General features: G+C 40.0%; 1 protein-coding gene across 9 annotated transcripts in view; it reads right to left on the reverse strand.

Annotated features, from left to right (window-relative positions):
* Positions 1-16,406, reverse strand: part of ARMC8 (armadillo repeat containing 8) — an 86,842-nt gene that overhangs the window by 70,051 nt on the left and 385 nt on the right. For 7 of the 9 annotated variants that reach the window (XR_008749338.1, XR_008749339.1, XM_055816879.1 and 4 more), the window contains exons 2-3: positions 14,257-14,333; positions 211-282 (exon numbers count right to left, since the gene is read on the reverse strand). Coding sequence is in view for 7 of the 9 variants with exons in the window: in XM_055816879.1 (XP_055672854.1) it covers positions 211-282; positions 14,257-14,333 (149 nt within the window). In the remaining 2 variants the exon portion in view is untranslated. The remainder of the gene's footprint in view (positions 1-210; positions 283-14,256; positions 14,334-16,406) is intronic. The other 2 variants (XM_055816875.1, XM_055816878.1) reach the window with 1 other exon arrangement.

The raw sequence follows: 16,406 nt of genomic DNA on the forward strand, positions 1-16,406 counted from the left end.
TTAGAGAATTTATGAAATTCTAAATTAAAAGCATTACTCAACAGCCTGTTCTGTAATACATGAGTTTAACAGATATTTCAAGTCTCTCAGTTACATTAAAGTATGCAGTCAACTACAATCAAAGTTAAAACAAAAAAGTGCCTGTGATCTAAGGATCATTATTCCAGACCTGCTGTGAATCAGTGAAAAGGAGAGTAGCAAAGGACATACCTTGGAACTGCTCCCAAAACAATCAAGTTGGCTTTTTGTTTGTTGTTTCCAATTACAGCATTTTTCATATCTCTGTAAATCCAGAAAGAAAAACAAACCCTGGTAAATTATGCTGAGGTACTGAGGGCTTAATCTATAGAATTTACTATTTCCATGAAGGCTTATTAAGTAGTCTTCCACACGTCCATGCTGCACCTACAGGAATCCACAGCCCACAGATAAATACCCCAGAGCTCTGGGATTCCATTATGTCCCAGCTTATGCAACTAAGCAAAAACCCAAACTATCTCACATGCACACCAGACATGAAGAAGTCTCATCATTGAGGAAAACTAGATATAGTGGTTCTTTGTGCCCACATATTCACTAGCCTTCTAAAATAAAAAAAACACTATTGGCTGGGAAATCAAATATTAGCAATTTAAAGTATTAACTGAATGTTCTACTGGGTGCAGTAAAAGACAAGCTGGGGGGGGGGGGGGCTGAGGAATACATACACATATAAATGAAAAAAAAAAAAAAAAAAGGAACGAGGAACTATCACCAGTCTCCAGAGACCAGGCTTTCACTCTCTTCTTCACCACAGGCTTCCCTTTGTGAATTTCAGCAGGACACCTACACATCTGTATGTCAAAATCCCAGGAATAAAGTGGACACAAATTCATTTTCCTGTCTAAGAGTTACTGCAAGGTGAAACACATTAAAGGCATTCATACCATGGTAAAGGTACAAGGGAAACCTTCTGGAAAGAGGACACTGGTTGCACACACTAAGAAGTCTGATGAAAATGTGTGGTTTGCAACCTTGTTTTTCAGAAAATTGCTGTGAGATCCTAAAAACCATCACCACCTTTTTAAGATATTTTTTTCTTCATATGAACATACTGAATAAATATGAATATCCAGAGAATCTGAAAGAAAGCTAGCAACTTATGACCAGTTTCAGAAAATCAAGTTTTCTAGGAAACCTAGTTGTAGGGTAAAAGCAGAGGACAAAACCAGCCCAAATTCAGGTAATTCTTTATCAACAAAAAACAACACTAGATTGATTATAATGTTAGTAGTTGCAAAATTGATAAATTAATCACTGGCTATCTATGCCCATCATTCAATCTAATAATTTGGAAGCTTTAGTGGTTGCTTATTATTCTTGCCACTGTATTGCACTTTTCACCTATCTGCAAATTTTAAGAGATTTAGAGTAGCCCTGTTCTTCAGGATCCACCCTGGCCTGCATGAACACTATACAGTCCTTACGTAACCCCTGAACATGCAAATTCCACTGCAAATAAGCAGTGGTCCCAAGTGTTAAATTCATTTCATTACACTTCTTAGCCAAGGCAGGCAATATCTGGACTGGCATAAACCGAACTTTTATAAACCTCGATTAGTAAAAAGTAAAAAGTAACTGCCCATTCTTCCTGAAGTATTTCCATATGACTCACTCTCCCATTGCATACACTTACCCAGCCACAGAAGAGTGCTCTAGGAATTTTAAACAAACAGAGGCTAACTTCAAGTTTGGCTAGTGATCTTGGAGCTCCAACAAGGGAGCAGCATTAAAAGCAGTTGAACGCTGAACTGTATCTCTTAACACAATCAGAGTCAGTAAACAACTTGTCAAGTGAGCCATTACTTAACAGGAATCTGCCTCCCCAGCGCACAGTTTTACACAGCTGAGTGTCAGCAGGACATACTGGTCCTTTCTGTTGTATCTCCTGTAAGTTTGGTAACTTCACACCACAAGACAGGAGGTAGAGGAGAAAGAGCAAGATCTGAAGACAGGCTAAGCTGGAAGCCCAAGAAAATTTCAGGAATAGACTTGATTTCACTGAACTCAGAAACAGTATTTCAGTGGTTTCTATGCTGAATGCTTGATATGAAAGTATCCCAGTCATTTTTAAAGGTTTTTAATATACAAGAGCCAGTCCAAAACAATGTCAGAAGCAATGATCAGATGTCTCAAAGAAATGGAGACTGTACCAGCAAGTGTGCAAGGTTCAAAGACTACCTCTCCCTGTTACCCTTAGGCACTGGCTCTCAAAGTCATCAGAAAGGCTGCATCGCATCATGTTCTCCATGAAGGCATCTTAAGAAGCTGAAGAGAAGGCACTGGCAAAGCACTCCAAAGATTTTGGTGATATTTTAATGTCAGCATATGTCTTATCCAAAAATCACCTCCGCTCAGGTGATTATACATAATATATTTGTGTTTAAAAAAAACCAAAACACCACTAACAAACTTTTGTGACTCCTGCACCAACTCCACAATCAAATGGCTTGCTGACCTTATAACCATCTAACACGTAGTAAGTACTGCCTCTTAGAATTTGATATAGACACCCTTTCAGAAGTGGCAGGAACACGGCCGAGTTCCATAACACTCAAATTGAGAGGTTTAGTGAGCTCACAGTCCTGATCTGTAAATGATTCGGATGAGTTTCTCCATCTTAGTTCACAAAGTTCCTCAGAAAGGTCATGGCAGATAGACAAGAAGTGTCACAGACTTGAGATTTCTAACAAATCCAACACATGTACATTCAACCACCTCAACTTGCAAGCAAGATACCTTCAAATTGGTAAGGTGACCAAAAACTGTCAGAGATAGGACTCAGCAAAGATCACCATGTTCGTGTGCATTATTCCTTGGCGCTCCCAAGTCCCATGCCGCACTTACCTCTTCAAATTTGCCCCTTACAGAAATGAACCTATTCAATACACATGAAGCAGGATGATATGGAAACCAAGGATATCCTTAAAATGCCATAACCTAATGCTGAATAATAGTAGACTTTTTTTTGTTTACTATAAAAAGTAATTTTATTGAGATTTCCCTGATCAGGAAGCTAATCTCCGTAAGAAAACACCACCATGTGCTATCCTAGTCTACCAGATCCTCAGTGAATCATGAGCCCTGGAAAAACTGAGGGCAACTCCCTTATTTGAAAACACCATCTCCAATAAGTTTGAGCTTGACTGACTTCAGATCCAAGAGGACATGAGATTCATCCAAGGAGAAAGAGCAGTAAAGATCACCATCTTCTACAAGAGGTAACAAAGAAACCTCAGAAATCTGTAGTCCAAAAGTGGATACCACTTTATTTCTGAATGTCACGCACACCACTCCCATTTCCTATTGCAAAAGGGAGTCCTTCAAATAAGGAAGAAGGAAACAGCTATTACAAAGAGATGAGAACTTCAAAAGAACATATAGCATATTGTCATTCTAGGCCTAACCTGGGAGAAGGCCATGATCCAGAAGAGGGAGATGCCCAGGATTTCCAGTCATCAGCTCCAAGCTCTCAGTAAGGTTATTGACCCCACTACCAGACAACAGCCCAGCATGAGCAGCTTCAGAAGAAAAACACCTATCTTGCACTTGTACAGAGTACATTCCAGCACCACCAATTTTCTCAGCTTCCCAGAGGTAGCTTTCTGTAGAGCCAAAAGACAAAGCATGAAGATGGTTCACATGACAGAGGTCTGAAGATGTGTTTGAGGTTTGTTGTTTTTTGTGTTTTGTTGGGTAGTGCTTTTCTGGTTTAACATACTCTGCATATTAAATCTTGCAGTCTAGATTCAAACTAAGTTCAAAAGTAATTTAACAGAATAACCTGAATTACACTGATTTTAATGTATATACCTAAAATCTGATAGCTGATATTTATTATACCTACATTTACTGTAATGCAATAAAGTAATTTATGTGGTAAAAAAAACCCCTTCAAGCAGCATAATATAGGCTGCCAACAATAAAATACAGCAAAGAGATCCTAGCTAAGTGCTTGGAAATACTGCTTCCTGAAGTGCTAAACCAGCACTTTCCATCTCTTATTGTTTCTTAAAGAAATAAGAAATAGTTTCATCGGTTCAATCCTGTGACCACTCAGTTTTAAGTTATGAAACTAACTAGTGACTGGAAAAGCAGAAAGATTTATTTTCTTCGTACAAGCTCTAGAAAAGGGGGGGAGGGGGGGGGGAATTATCAGAAGTTTATCAGCTCTAACAATCTCTTCGAACATAGCAACCCAGAAGCAATCAGTTCAATTAATTAGCTATAAATAAAATGCAATGCATGCTAGTTTTGTAAGTGTATTAGCACAGTATGAATGTTTGTACATAAAATTCACACAAAAATAATCTAATTTCCATCCAAATGCAGCTCAACAAGAGTTACAAGAGGAAATTATCTGCCAGTTGTCTATGAAGTTAATGTTTTTATTCTGATGCTTGGTGTGCAATTGTTTAAAGACACCAGATAGTCTACTTCAGATAAGCAAGAAGCAATATTAAACATAACAATTTGCAAGTAAAATATGGCCTTTAAGTTTTAATGATTCCTAGCCAATAAAAATGTAATTATGAAATGTCTGAGTCCTGACAAAACTAGCTTTCTAGTCTGTCCATGCAAATTAGTACTGTAGAAGCAAATTAAGGTGCTGAACTTTGTCCTAAAAAGAAATTATTTAAGTCCAATATCTTCGTGAAGTTCATTCTAAGTTTGTGACTCCCCCGACAAAAGCACCAGAAGTGTCCAGTAGTTAGTGTGCAGTTCTCTGAACTGGTGTGAGCAAGCTTCCCAGCTGAGAAAAACCAGACCACTAAAGCATTCCCAGCAAACCCCCAATACCTGCCCCTCTTCTGCAAAAGACATTGTGAGAAAACAACGTGGATACATAGACTCCTCAGCACTAATTTGGTTTTGCCTACATTTTTAAATACAGTAACATGTAACAAATTCTAGAATTCTTATAGGAAGCCCTGGAGCTTTCCTATGTCACCTTCTAGCAAAGCAACACAGAAGACCTTGAGAAAAGCTACAGTGACTTAATAAGGAAGCAACAATAGGAACTACACATAAGAGGAGGAAATAAACAGCCTGCATGATATTTTCTCACCGTATTTCTTTTGAAAATAGAGTAGGTAGCCATATTTAAGAGTTTCCTAGAGAGAGAATTATATCAAACACAAGATGAACAATCAGAGAAAGTAGTCCTAGACACTTCAAGCCAAAGCTTTTACTTTTAGTATGAAATAGTTACAAGAGATACCGAGACAATTACACACACAGAGGAAGCATCTGAAACAATGCATTGTCAGACCAGAAGATTTATCTACCAGAGGCTGATCAAAATTACAAACAATAGAATGACGCAAAGCATCATTCTGAAAAGGTTTTCAAAAATTCAAAACATAAGTATCTTCTTAAAAGCTAAGCTACTGGTACTCAAGACAAGGACATAGCTCAAATAAAAACTGCCCCAACTCAGGAGAGGTTCTAAGTTTCAGTATCATATAAAAAAATCAGTACCTGGACTGGCTGGACTTGGGTCAGAGGCTAACTGTGGAGCTAAAGTTCTGACAATTATGCTTTCTGTAGCTTTTGCCTCTTCCTTCCCCCTTGCTTTCACTCTCCCATTTTTATGGACAGATGCGAAAGAATCAACAACAGGAATTAATGACAAATTTTGCATGTTAAAATATGTCCATCATTATTTTGACAGAATTAATTTCCAGGATGGACACTACTACAGCTTGAGTATCTGTTAATTACCCAACAAGTGAGTTGTTTTCTACCCCTTTAGCAGGGAATACGTTTGTACTAACATGATTACTAGTCCAAACCAAGTGAGTAAAATGTTAAAAACTCCTGCCAACTCAAGCAAACCACAGAAATCATAAATCAGCTTATTTTCAAGGTTAATCATCAGGTTGGGAAAAAGTTTCAAGACTTCTAATCCCATTCAAAAAGTAACAGTTGATGCAAAGAAAAAGGTGATTTTACAGGAAAGAACAAAATAGCACAATGAGACACTGTTACTCAACTTGTTTGAGTTTTAACAGTTAGAAGCTGTTACACAATTAACATACAGTGCAAACTAAACAAACTCAACATTTAAACAAGGAAACCCTAAATCCATGGTTGCTCCCAATCTTCATTCTGTACTCTCAGGTGCTGCATAAAATCAAAGTGCTGTAGAAAAATAGCACATGGCTACAATTACAGCAACACAGAACAGTAGAATATAACATAGGTAATGCTAAAAGTAATCTTTACATCCAGCTTCTCCATATCACAATGCCACAGAAACCACTTTAACTCCTATCTGAAGTATCATCTTCGGAAAGGCAACTTACCTTGTCGTAAGTTTTCTTGCAAAAGTCTACCACATAGAAAGGTAAGCTGTTTCAATGATCCACACCCATAGTTAGAAATATTTATACCTTACTCCTACTCTGAATCTATCCCAGTTTCCAGTACTTATCTTGCTATGTCTGTGTGTGACAAGACTAAAGAAACCTCTCATATCAAATCCTGGACTTCCATATTAGAGTTTATGTCAGTCAATCCACATGCTAGCCTTCTATTATCAAGCTCCACATATTAAGCTGACCCCAAATCTTTGGCTGCAGTTTTAACTCAAGGTCTTTTCAAATCTCTAGGTTGACTGACAAAACAGGAGATGCTGCTTTTCCCACCTCTTTCTCAAGCATGTTTTATTGCCTTACCCTTTGCACTGAGTCTGGAAATTGTGCTACAAGTTGCACGAGATCACTAATCAATAGAAAAATTGCTTACTTAATGTTAAGAATGACATAGCTCAAATTTAAAACACTTGAAGTCAGTGGAGGATGTGGGTTTAAGCTAGCTTTTATTACGTAAACTTTTTAAACTAAAAAAAACAAAGCCATACAAACCATAGCTAGAGCTCTGTATTATCAGCATTTCAACTTCAGCATCAATCTCTGCTATTTAAATAAACCAGGTCATAATAGCAAAGAATTATCTGAAGAGAGGTGTGGGGAAAACAGCTGCAATTCAGCAGAACTCTCGGAAACTGAGACATCTCCTGCTCTGTGACACCAGATCAGCAAAGCACTTTTTTCACAACTATCCTGGAACAGACAAACCACATGAAAAGAAGTCTTCATCACTGTTGCTTCAGATGAATGACCCAAACCATCAAATAAAAGTAACTGGGGGGTTTGGGGTTTTGTTTGTTTGTTTGTTTTAATTTCTCTATCTCTCACCAGGCATATTTCCTCTCCCAGGATGAAGCACTGCCTGCAGCATTTCACAGTGCGTCCCACAACTGAAGCAAAAATTAAACGAAATTTCATTAAGCGAAGAGGCATCCTGTAACACTACATTTTGCTAGCACTACTTTTCATTCACTGTCTCTTGATTTAAAGTTCTTTTTGTCCATTCTCCCATTTTAAGCCCACCAGTCATTACTGAAAGAATGCTGTCTGCAAGTCATTCACATAGAAAACTCTTTAGTTTCATTCAGTACAGGCAAATACCCTAAAATGGCTTTCTAGCACCTGCTTAGCTGTTCTCAGATGTGAGCTCATAATATTATATGACACTGTGTCAGCTTAGGCCAGCAATTGCTAACACACCACCAAAACCTGTTAATTTGACACAGCTACTACCCATTACATTATTATATAATCTAAAGTCTTTCCAACCTGAAAGTATAGCCTCAGGTTTTTAGCCCCAAGTAGCTATCAGCTAGGATGATGTACTGGCCTCTGTATGCTTTAGTCATGCCTAAATTTCCTTTTTCAAATGGATGTTATAAGTGCTCACTAGGACAGAAAGTCCATAATTTATCTATATCCAAATAAACTCTCATTCTATATTAAGGAGGAGTTACTGGACATTTCAGACAACACACATTTGAAGTATGTTTTAGCAAGTAATTTTACTAGCTAGCCTTTCTGCTACTTTACAATTCCCAAAGAAAAAATTAAGAAAAAACTCAACACATTTAAATTATCAGTTCAGCACCAGCAATACAGTATACATAATGAAATCGTTTTAATCATCTGGTAGACAAATAAATAGGTAAACAGAGTTCTGTCCTTTGAATGATTATTAGAAATGTCAACCCTTTACAGGGAGCTAGCCTAAAAGAATGTACTTCTATATCACAAACTGAAAATAAGCTTGTTTTAGAATGTAAGTAAATTCAAATTTTTTTTTAATGCTAATTCCAACCAATTTGGACTGGCACCTTAGAAACAAAAAATTCCAACTCCAAATATTAAGAATCACAACCTCAGCAGCATTGCTGATTTTGTGGCACACATTCCTTCAACCTCAACCTCTATCTAGCTCATTCTTACTAGCACCCCCTACACACCCCCAAAGGGCGTAACAACTATTTCTCCCTCAGCCACCTCCTGTGTTTTGCCCTCCCTTACAGGCAACCACTCTGCTTTTGTCTAACAGATTAATAAAGCCAGTTAAATTCTGAAAGACTTCAGAGTATTCAGCTGTGCTCAGCTTGAAGTCTGCCACTTCTAACTCAGACCTCAAGACTTCTGTGACCAACACCTACTCTGTTTTCTCCAGTTCCATCAGCTGGTGGGACAGAAGTTCCTTCTCCTCCCTTATCCTGCTTAGAGCCTGAAATCATCACAGAAACAGTATCGCTACTCTGAGGCTGGCATCAAGAGAGGGATTTTGGAGAAAAGAGGCTTCATGTCCTTCTGAAAGGCAGCAGTGAAACAGATTCATTAATCGGCAGCCCTCTCAGGCTCAGAATGGCAACTGCAAGGCTTGAAATATTAAACAACACTATTAGACTGAAGACTGCTGGCCAAATGTGATAGAAATACCTAATTTCCTAAAGTTTAACCCGCCTCTAAATATTAGACCAGGAGTTCCAATACATAACAATTTACTTGTGAAAAAGTCTTGCGCATTTGTACCTTTTGCTGCATTATAAAGAAAGCACAAGAGAGAGAGAGTATCTTGTTCTATGACAGGAACACACTTTCTTCCTATCGCATCTTCCTCTCTTCCCTCTGTTTCTATGCTATTCTTCCATCTGATTCTACAAAACCTAGCATACTGAAAGCCATTCTTCACAAAGCACTACTTAGTTCTCAAATGATGTTTGAGGCCTTTCAATTTCATCTTCTATCACTCTGGAAAGCTTGTCCAGCTATTAGACTCCTCAGCTTACTTCCTTAAAGGCAGAAATCAACAAATGGAGTAGTGCTTCCAGCACCCTCTCAGCATCACCTAAAGCTGCTCCAATTTCTGTCAGATTCCACAACCTAAAGAACAGGTTTTCCTTTTCCAAGCCACAAACAGTGTATCCTGCAGTTCACAAAGTATCAACAGAAGAGACTCCGAAGCCTCATCCCTCTGCACGTGAATGACCCTGCATAAAACCAAGGCTTCAAAAAATTACATCACTTGTTCTTAGCCAGTTAAGACCTCAAAGTTCCCTACTGCACCTGAAAGAATACGCATTTACTACAGAGTACTGTCTAGGAGGTAGCAAATTGATCAAAAACGTACAGAGGTAAAGGACAACAGAAACAATCCTCCAAGGACTGCTGTTTCCACAGGGCCCTTCTGATGAAAACTGAAGCAAGGCAATATGCAAACAAAATACGGCTCCTACAGAAGGTTTAGGTTCAGAAGTGCCCACTGAGAGACCGAAAATGTGACTGCATACATTTGGGAGGCATAATGTGAAAACAAGTGCTGTTCATTATTTAGTCTTAAAAAAAGGTTTGTTTAACAAGACATGAAGAACAAGAGGCAGAAGTAGCTTCTTCATAATGGTATGAATGGGTATCTGTGTCTCCATTACAATTGAGATGGGAATTTCTTTTCTTCCCACTCCACAGAAGCTGCCTCTTGCATTTCATACAGCCTTCCCTGCAGGCATGTGTGGAACACTGCTCTGATGTTCTCATTCCAGTTGCCATAGCTGAGAAATACAAGACACTATTATACAGCATCTAAACATGTGCCTGGAACTTTTTTTTTTTTCCCAAATGCAAGAACACACAAATGAAAAAAATTGGATGTAAAAGAAACACACTGAAGCATTCCCAATTCATTTCAAAGCAACCGCCCACAAACAGATACAAGATAGGTTCCATGAAAGCAATGTTTCTACTAGAAATTTAAGTGGTTTTTTCACTGTTTTGTGATTACCTTCTGGTATCTTCTGTTTTAGGAAGACAGAAACCAGCAAGCCATACAAAACACCTTCAGTCAAATGCAAGTACAAGTCCATTGTCCCTCAAAGGAGGTTTAAACACATACCTAACTTTGCATCCAAGAACCTACCACAAAGGTAAGCCCAATTACATCTTGGTTCTACTAAAGCGTCAGTTTCAGAGTCTTCAAAGCACTGAGCATAACCACTAACCACTGCAGCACTGTCAGTCTAAGTCTGCAGGGACCCCAGAAACATAACTGTGAGATTCAAAGTGGTCCACAAGTTCTTACCCGTATGCCAACTATTATACTTTCCTTAACAACATCAGTTCTCAAACACCCAATACCATACTGTGTAGAAAGCACATATAACTCAAATTAAATATGCTGCATAGATCTGTACCCATACTCCCACCACAGCAGTAGACATGCTCCCTGAGAAAAAGGCATACTGTAGACATACACTGTGAAACTCAGTGTTCAGTACCAATTGCTATTTCTTTAGGATGTTTCTTTCATTTTCCTGAGAAATAAAATGCTCACACAAGTTTGGAAAATGCTCCTCTAGTAACTCCAGCTGGCCATAAAGGACAGAAACAGCAGTAGTGTAGGAATTCTCAGTGCACCATAAAGATGATTATTTACAAGCCTTAAAAGATGACACCCTCTGACTGCTGAGGAACAACAGCCTGATGAGAAACAGTTGGGACCTTGAGTAAGCCAGATTTGTCAGAAAGAATGCTCCTTTCAAAACCAGCCCTTGAGATGGAATTACACCGCTCTCCATAAAATGATAGATTGTCTCTTTGAAGACATCAGGCTAAATGTAAGTATGACAAAATGTCTCTCAAAGAAGCCCCTGACCAGCAAATAAATTAGAGGACAAAAATAGGTATCGGTCTTGCATCTGAACAATGTGGTCCTGAGCTTAAAAGCAAGTGAACAGCAAATTATAGTCTGAGGATCACCACCCAGAACGGTTTAAAAAGAAAGATAAAAATACTGCCACTCTGCAAAGGATGATGTTGCAGCACCCATCTTTGGACAAATGAAGCTCTTCTAACAATGCAGAAATTTACTGAGGTACCTGTGTTCTGCTCCTCTGACAATAACGGTAAAACATTTAAGAGAACTTCTGAGAGAACACAGTATTTAATCCCCTACAATATCTGTCTGAGGTAGTCTACGCACTGTCAACACTAAACATATTCGATAGCTGCACACCTGACATTAATGCTGATGTTGCAGAATGCAGTCAAAGCTTATTTGAGAAAATTTGAACTGTAGAACAGTATGTAGAAGATGAAAGGTTTAGAACAGCGCCTAAGTAGACACAAAGCAAACCTATGAAGACCCCTAAAGCATAAGCATGGCCACAATGTACAGTTTATGTTTACAGAAGCAAGCTTCTGTATAAAATGAGCTTTATGAGCATTTTATACATACGAGCAAGCTTCATATAAAGACAGCAAATAGAAAGATAAATACACACTGCCTTACCGATGTGGGTATGAAGATGCAGGCCTTACACGCTTTAAGTAGTTTGCTATCGGGTATAATAAAAGGCTGTGGTTGCCCCTGTAAAAATCTCAACATTTCAAATCCTAAACTGAAATCCATGATTCACTGGCAGGTACACACAATTCTCCCCTTCCTACCAACTATCACCACCCAGGATGAACATGACGGAAATGATGTGAACAAAAGTTCTGCAAGAAACTTGACATTGTGAAATAAGATGAATAGAACCACATACAGCAGCACAGGACAAAAGGGAAACGGCTTCTCAGTCTTCCCCAAGAGGAGGAAGAGGAAAAAGCTCCTAGCCAGGTTAAGACTCCACTGTCTGGACCAAAGAAGCTTCTGAACACTACCTCTCTGACAATTCATGGGAAAGAAAGGACAAGATTTGATCATTTAAAAACTTTCAGAATATACAATTCAAAGCTTTCTCAAGTTAAAAGATGACACCTGGATTGGTATGATTTTCAAGTTCAAGAAGCTTTTAGCTATGGTTTACCTTTATCAAACCTCATTTAGAAGTTGGTTTTCATTAAAATTACAAAGACGCAATTAAAAAAAAGCCCCAAACCCAAGTTATTCATTCAAGCGTCTTTAACAGCATATGAAGAACAGGACTATTGTAACTGAAGACAATCTGCAGAAACAAAGCCTCTTAAGACAGCCTATTTTCTGATCCTTTATATTCATACAGTTCCACCAATCAAAATAAAAATCTAGGTCATCAGTATTTTCAGCCAGGATGCAAGAAAAAAACCAGCACAACTTAGGAACCTAAGATTTTCAGCAAAGTATGCAGGGTATCTGGTAAAGCTTCTGACAGGAACTTCTGATAGAACTTTAATCCTCTTCTACTCCACCCCAAATATCAGTCCATTCCAACTTCAATATCTCTTCAGACACTGTGAAGTCAAAGAAAGAAAGGCAAAGCACTATTCTTCTTCTGCCCAAATAGAATCTTGGACTGACAGAAATTTTTTATATATACACTACATAATTTCCACTTTTATACACATACTTTTCTAAATTGGACTGTTTCACACCCATCCACCAATATTCGGAAAATAACAGATCTACCACATAGGACTTGCTCAACGCCAGCAAAGATACACCCTCAGAATTAGGATTTTAACCAGAGCATCACAAACATTGTTTACTACCCAAATCTGCCCTTTGAAAGCTATCATGAAATAAAATGGTATTTTCAAGCCTTTAAATGCAAGAAAAGCATCTCAGCATAGAATCCACTGACATCCATGGACAAGAAAAAGAATTTCAGATCTTAGCAGAAACAAAGATACCGCCTAAAACTTCTGTTTCTGGGAAATCAGTTACACTTCAAAAGATACAAATAACACCTCAAAAGGTAGGGATTACCCAGGGCTGTGGGTTCTAGCCCTTCGAAAAAAGAGCCGGGAGAGAGCACCACTCAGGGCATCTGCTAAGGAGAAAAGAGGGGCTCAGTCAACCCACTTGGATGTGGGATGAGACACATCTGGGACCATCACACCAGCCCTCATGATCAGAGGACTAAGGCAGCCAAGAGGTGGAAGCAAAATCAGACTCTCCTATAGGGAAGAGTGAAGAACCTGGATGTAGTTACAGTGGTGAAGTTCTTATTCAAATTTTTATACAGAAATTTTTATACAGGTTAAGGGGTTAAAACCAATAATGTTTCCAGGACAGTTTTATGTGTGCTGTGTTCTTCATGTATTTCAAAGGGACACCAATTCTGATACATTGCCCCTGGAACACCTTCCGGAATTATTTTTTTCATCTGTTACTGGAAAACACCTCAGACTGTCCTAAGCAACACAACCAACTTTCTTGGCTTTTTGATCCACTTTGTCCTTCGATGTCTTCCAGTGTTCTGCTAGACAGCCACAGCCAGCAAGTTACTGGTAAGCCTGAAAAGGTCTGGTTTCACCACCAAAAGTCAGTCCTGGGCCAGGCCTTGTTTGCTACATTGCTGTCTGGATATAATGGAAAGCTTATAGCCCAAGGACAGCAAGAAAGCAATCAGATTTTTGCACCAGTTTTACTACCTATTCAGCAGGGCAAGTCTTCTACTCACTCTTTCAGTCATTACCCCCATCACTGGCGTTTTCTTTGAGCTTGCAGTTCCCATCAGAGAGAAAGAAGCCACACATTAAAAAAAAAAAAGCCAACACCCAGGCACAGCAACAGGGGAAAGAGGCAAGTACGCTGACTTGGCAGTGGAATAAAAAAAAAAGTCTCAACAGACCTGGAAAAGGAGAAAAAGCGGCCAAAAGGAAGAAATGTAAAAAAAAAAAAAAAAAAAAAATAGTTTTGCATGTTCACAGAACATTTAACCTCATTCCTGGCAACTGGGAGGCTGCATTATGAACCCTATGCACCACAGAGCGACAGTCTGCTAAAACAATACTATCATGTTTGCACAAAAATTTTCCAACAAGACTTCTTAAAAAAAGATAGGAAGAGCTTCTTGCTCTTGACATACAACTCCAGTGGAACTGAAGTAAACCTAGCCTATGTAAAACCAACAGCTCAAGTGTGTTTCAGATGACTTACATGACACCTTGCAGGACTTTCTGAGGATCAAGGTCAAATAATCTATCGACATAGTGGCGGCTACTAGCTGTTACCTCCTGCAGAGAGAAGAAAAAAAAAATTGTAATAGTTTATATCAATTCCTATAATGGCAGACAAAAAGGAATGGCTAACGCAGCAGCAAGTCTACAAAACCTATTGGACAATATAGCAGCAAAACCACAGAATCATATTTAGATGTGCAGTATGTTACTGCTGGACAACATCCACGCAAACAACCCTGTTCAAGTGTGATTTAAAAAAAATGATGTATTTAATGTAGATAACATGTTATGAGTCAAAGCGAGTTAACAGAGTGATGTTTATGAAGAGGGCACACAAAAGGCGTCTACTTCAGTTATTGGCACTGCCTTAAATTCCAGTTTTATTATGTTTAATTACTATATAGAAAAAGCACGAATTCCCGAAAGAAGTAGTTTATAAGAGCAGTTAGTGTTACTGAAGAAGCATACCCAAAAACAAGCTCCCAAAAATAAGGAAGCTTGTATCAAGACATTTTTCTGTAGCTTTACCATAACATACCTACACATTTCAGAGACTGTCCTTCTGTATACATCCCACAAAACTTCAACAGGGACAGCAATACAATATTCTCCATAACATTCCCATAGCTACTTTATAAAACAAAGTGAACTCTTTTCTCTGCAACAGGACCATGCTTGTAAGCTAAACGTTTATACCCTAATGATTTGTTATTCCCTTTGAGAAGATTCAAAGTTGGAGATGGCAAGCGTTCCAAAAAACAAGGGTGGGAAAGGGGAAGGGAATTTTCCCTCCAGGTTCTCACAAACATGTGCCAGGGTGCATTCCCATTATTTCACTTCTTCTTTTTGCCAGCTCAACTTTTTATTAGGCTTTTCCCATTTTTTCCTTATGAATTTTCCCTGAAAGAAGCTATAAGGGAACTGAAAACTCTTCCTTGCTTTTGTAAATACCTACTCTTGGGCTGAATGTGCTCCCACTTCCCCACCCAGGTGTCAGAAGCGCCAGCAGATTCTTGCTCGTGGTCGCACATAACTCTGAGAGACAATCTAGAGGCAGCAAGACTCCTTTGTCTCCAAGAATACTATTGAATTACGTCAAATAAATTCTACAGATAAACTTCCACCATGTAATGAAAGACAGTATTTTTGAGAACAGCAGAAGACTTTAATCTACCTGGCCTATTTACATGCGTAAGTCTTCTGGACTTCAGAGATCGCGATGCTTTCTGTTTCTAAAACATTCTGACTTTCACCCTATCAGCTGCTAGGTTTGCAGTATGCAGAAGAAGGGCATTCATACCCAGGCAAACAAGTTTTTCAGGTAGTCCCCAAAAATAAAGAATTTATCGACATCATCAGTTTCACAGCTCTCCTACCTAGTAAGGAACCGAAAGGGAAAAAAGGAAAAAGCCCCGGCCCTCGGCTCTCTTAAGCAGTATCCACGCTCTAGCTTTCACATTGTTACTCCCAGCGCACGACTGATGAGCAGCAGGACTGGGCAACCAGCTCCGGCTGCTCCACTTACTCCCAGCTTTCCCCCAGGAAAGGGAACTAGTAGCAGTTGTCAGACCCCCTTCCGCCGCACCAGCCCTGCCCACAGATGCAACAAACACATCGGCCGCCTCCCTGCAGCACAAGCCAATAAGGCCGTGTCGTGAGATCGCCCAGCGCTACGACGAGAAAACCGGCGTTTGGCTACCGAGCGGCCCCGGCCCCCGCCCCCGCCGCGGGCGGACCCGCTCGGCCGCTGCGGACCCGGCGCGCGGCAGCCCCGAGCCCGCCTGCCGCGGAGCGCGAGGGCCGGCGGGGCCAGGAGCGCTCGCGGCGGGGCAGCGCCACGGCCCGGGCCGTGTCATGAGGTAAAAATACATCCAGAAGAGCCCGCGCCTCCCATAAAAACGGGGACGGGCTCCTCAGAGGAGGGGGGAACGCTGTTCTGAAGAGAAACTCCCGCTGGGAAGAAGTTGTTGCGGCGGGGAGGGGGGCGGGGGGGGGGCGCAAAAGGCAGCGAGCGCCCTACCGACGCCCATGTCACCGCCGCGGCCCGCCAGGCCCGCTCCCGGCCCCGGTCCCCCCGCCAACATACAAAAGGGGCCCGGCAGGTGCCGGGAGCCCCCCCCGCCCGGC

Source organism: Falco peregrinus, chromosome 12 (assembly GCF_023634155.1).
Source record: "Falco peregrinus isolate bFalPer1 chromosome 12, bFalPer1.pri, whole genome shotgun sequence".
In the NCBI taxonomy this organism is placed as follows: Eukaryota; Metazoa; Chordata; class Aves; order Falconiformes; family Falconidae; genus Falco; species Falco peregrinus.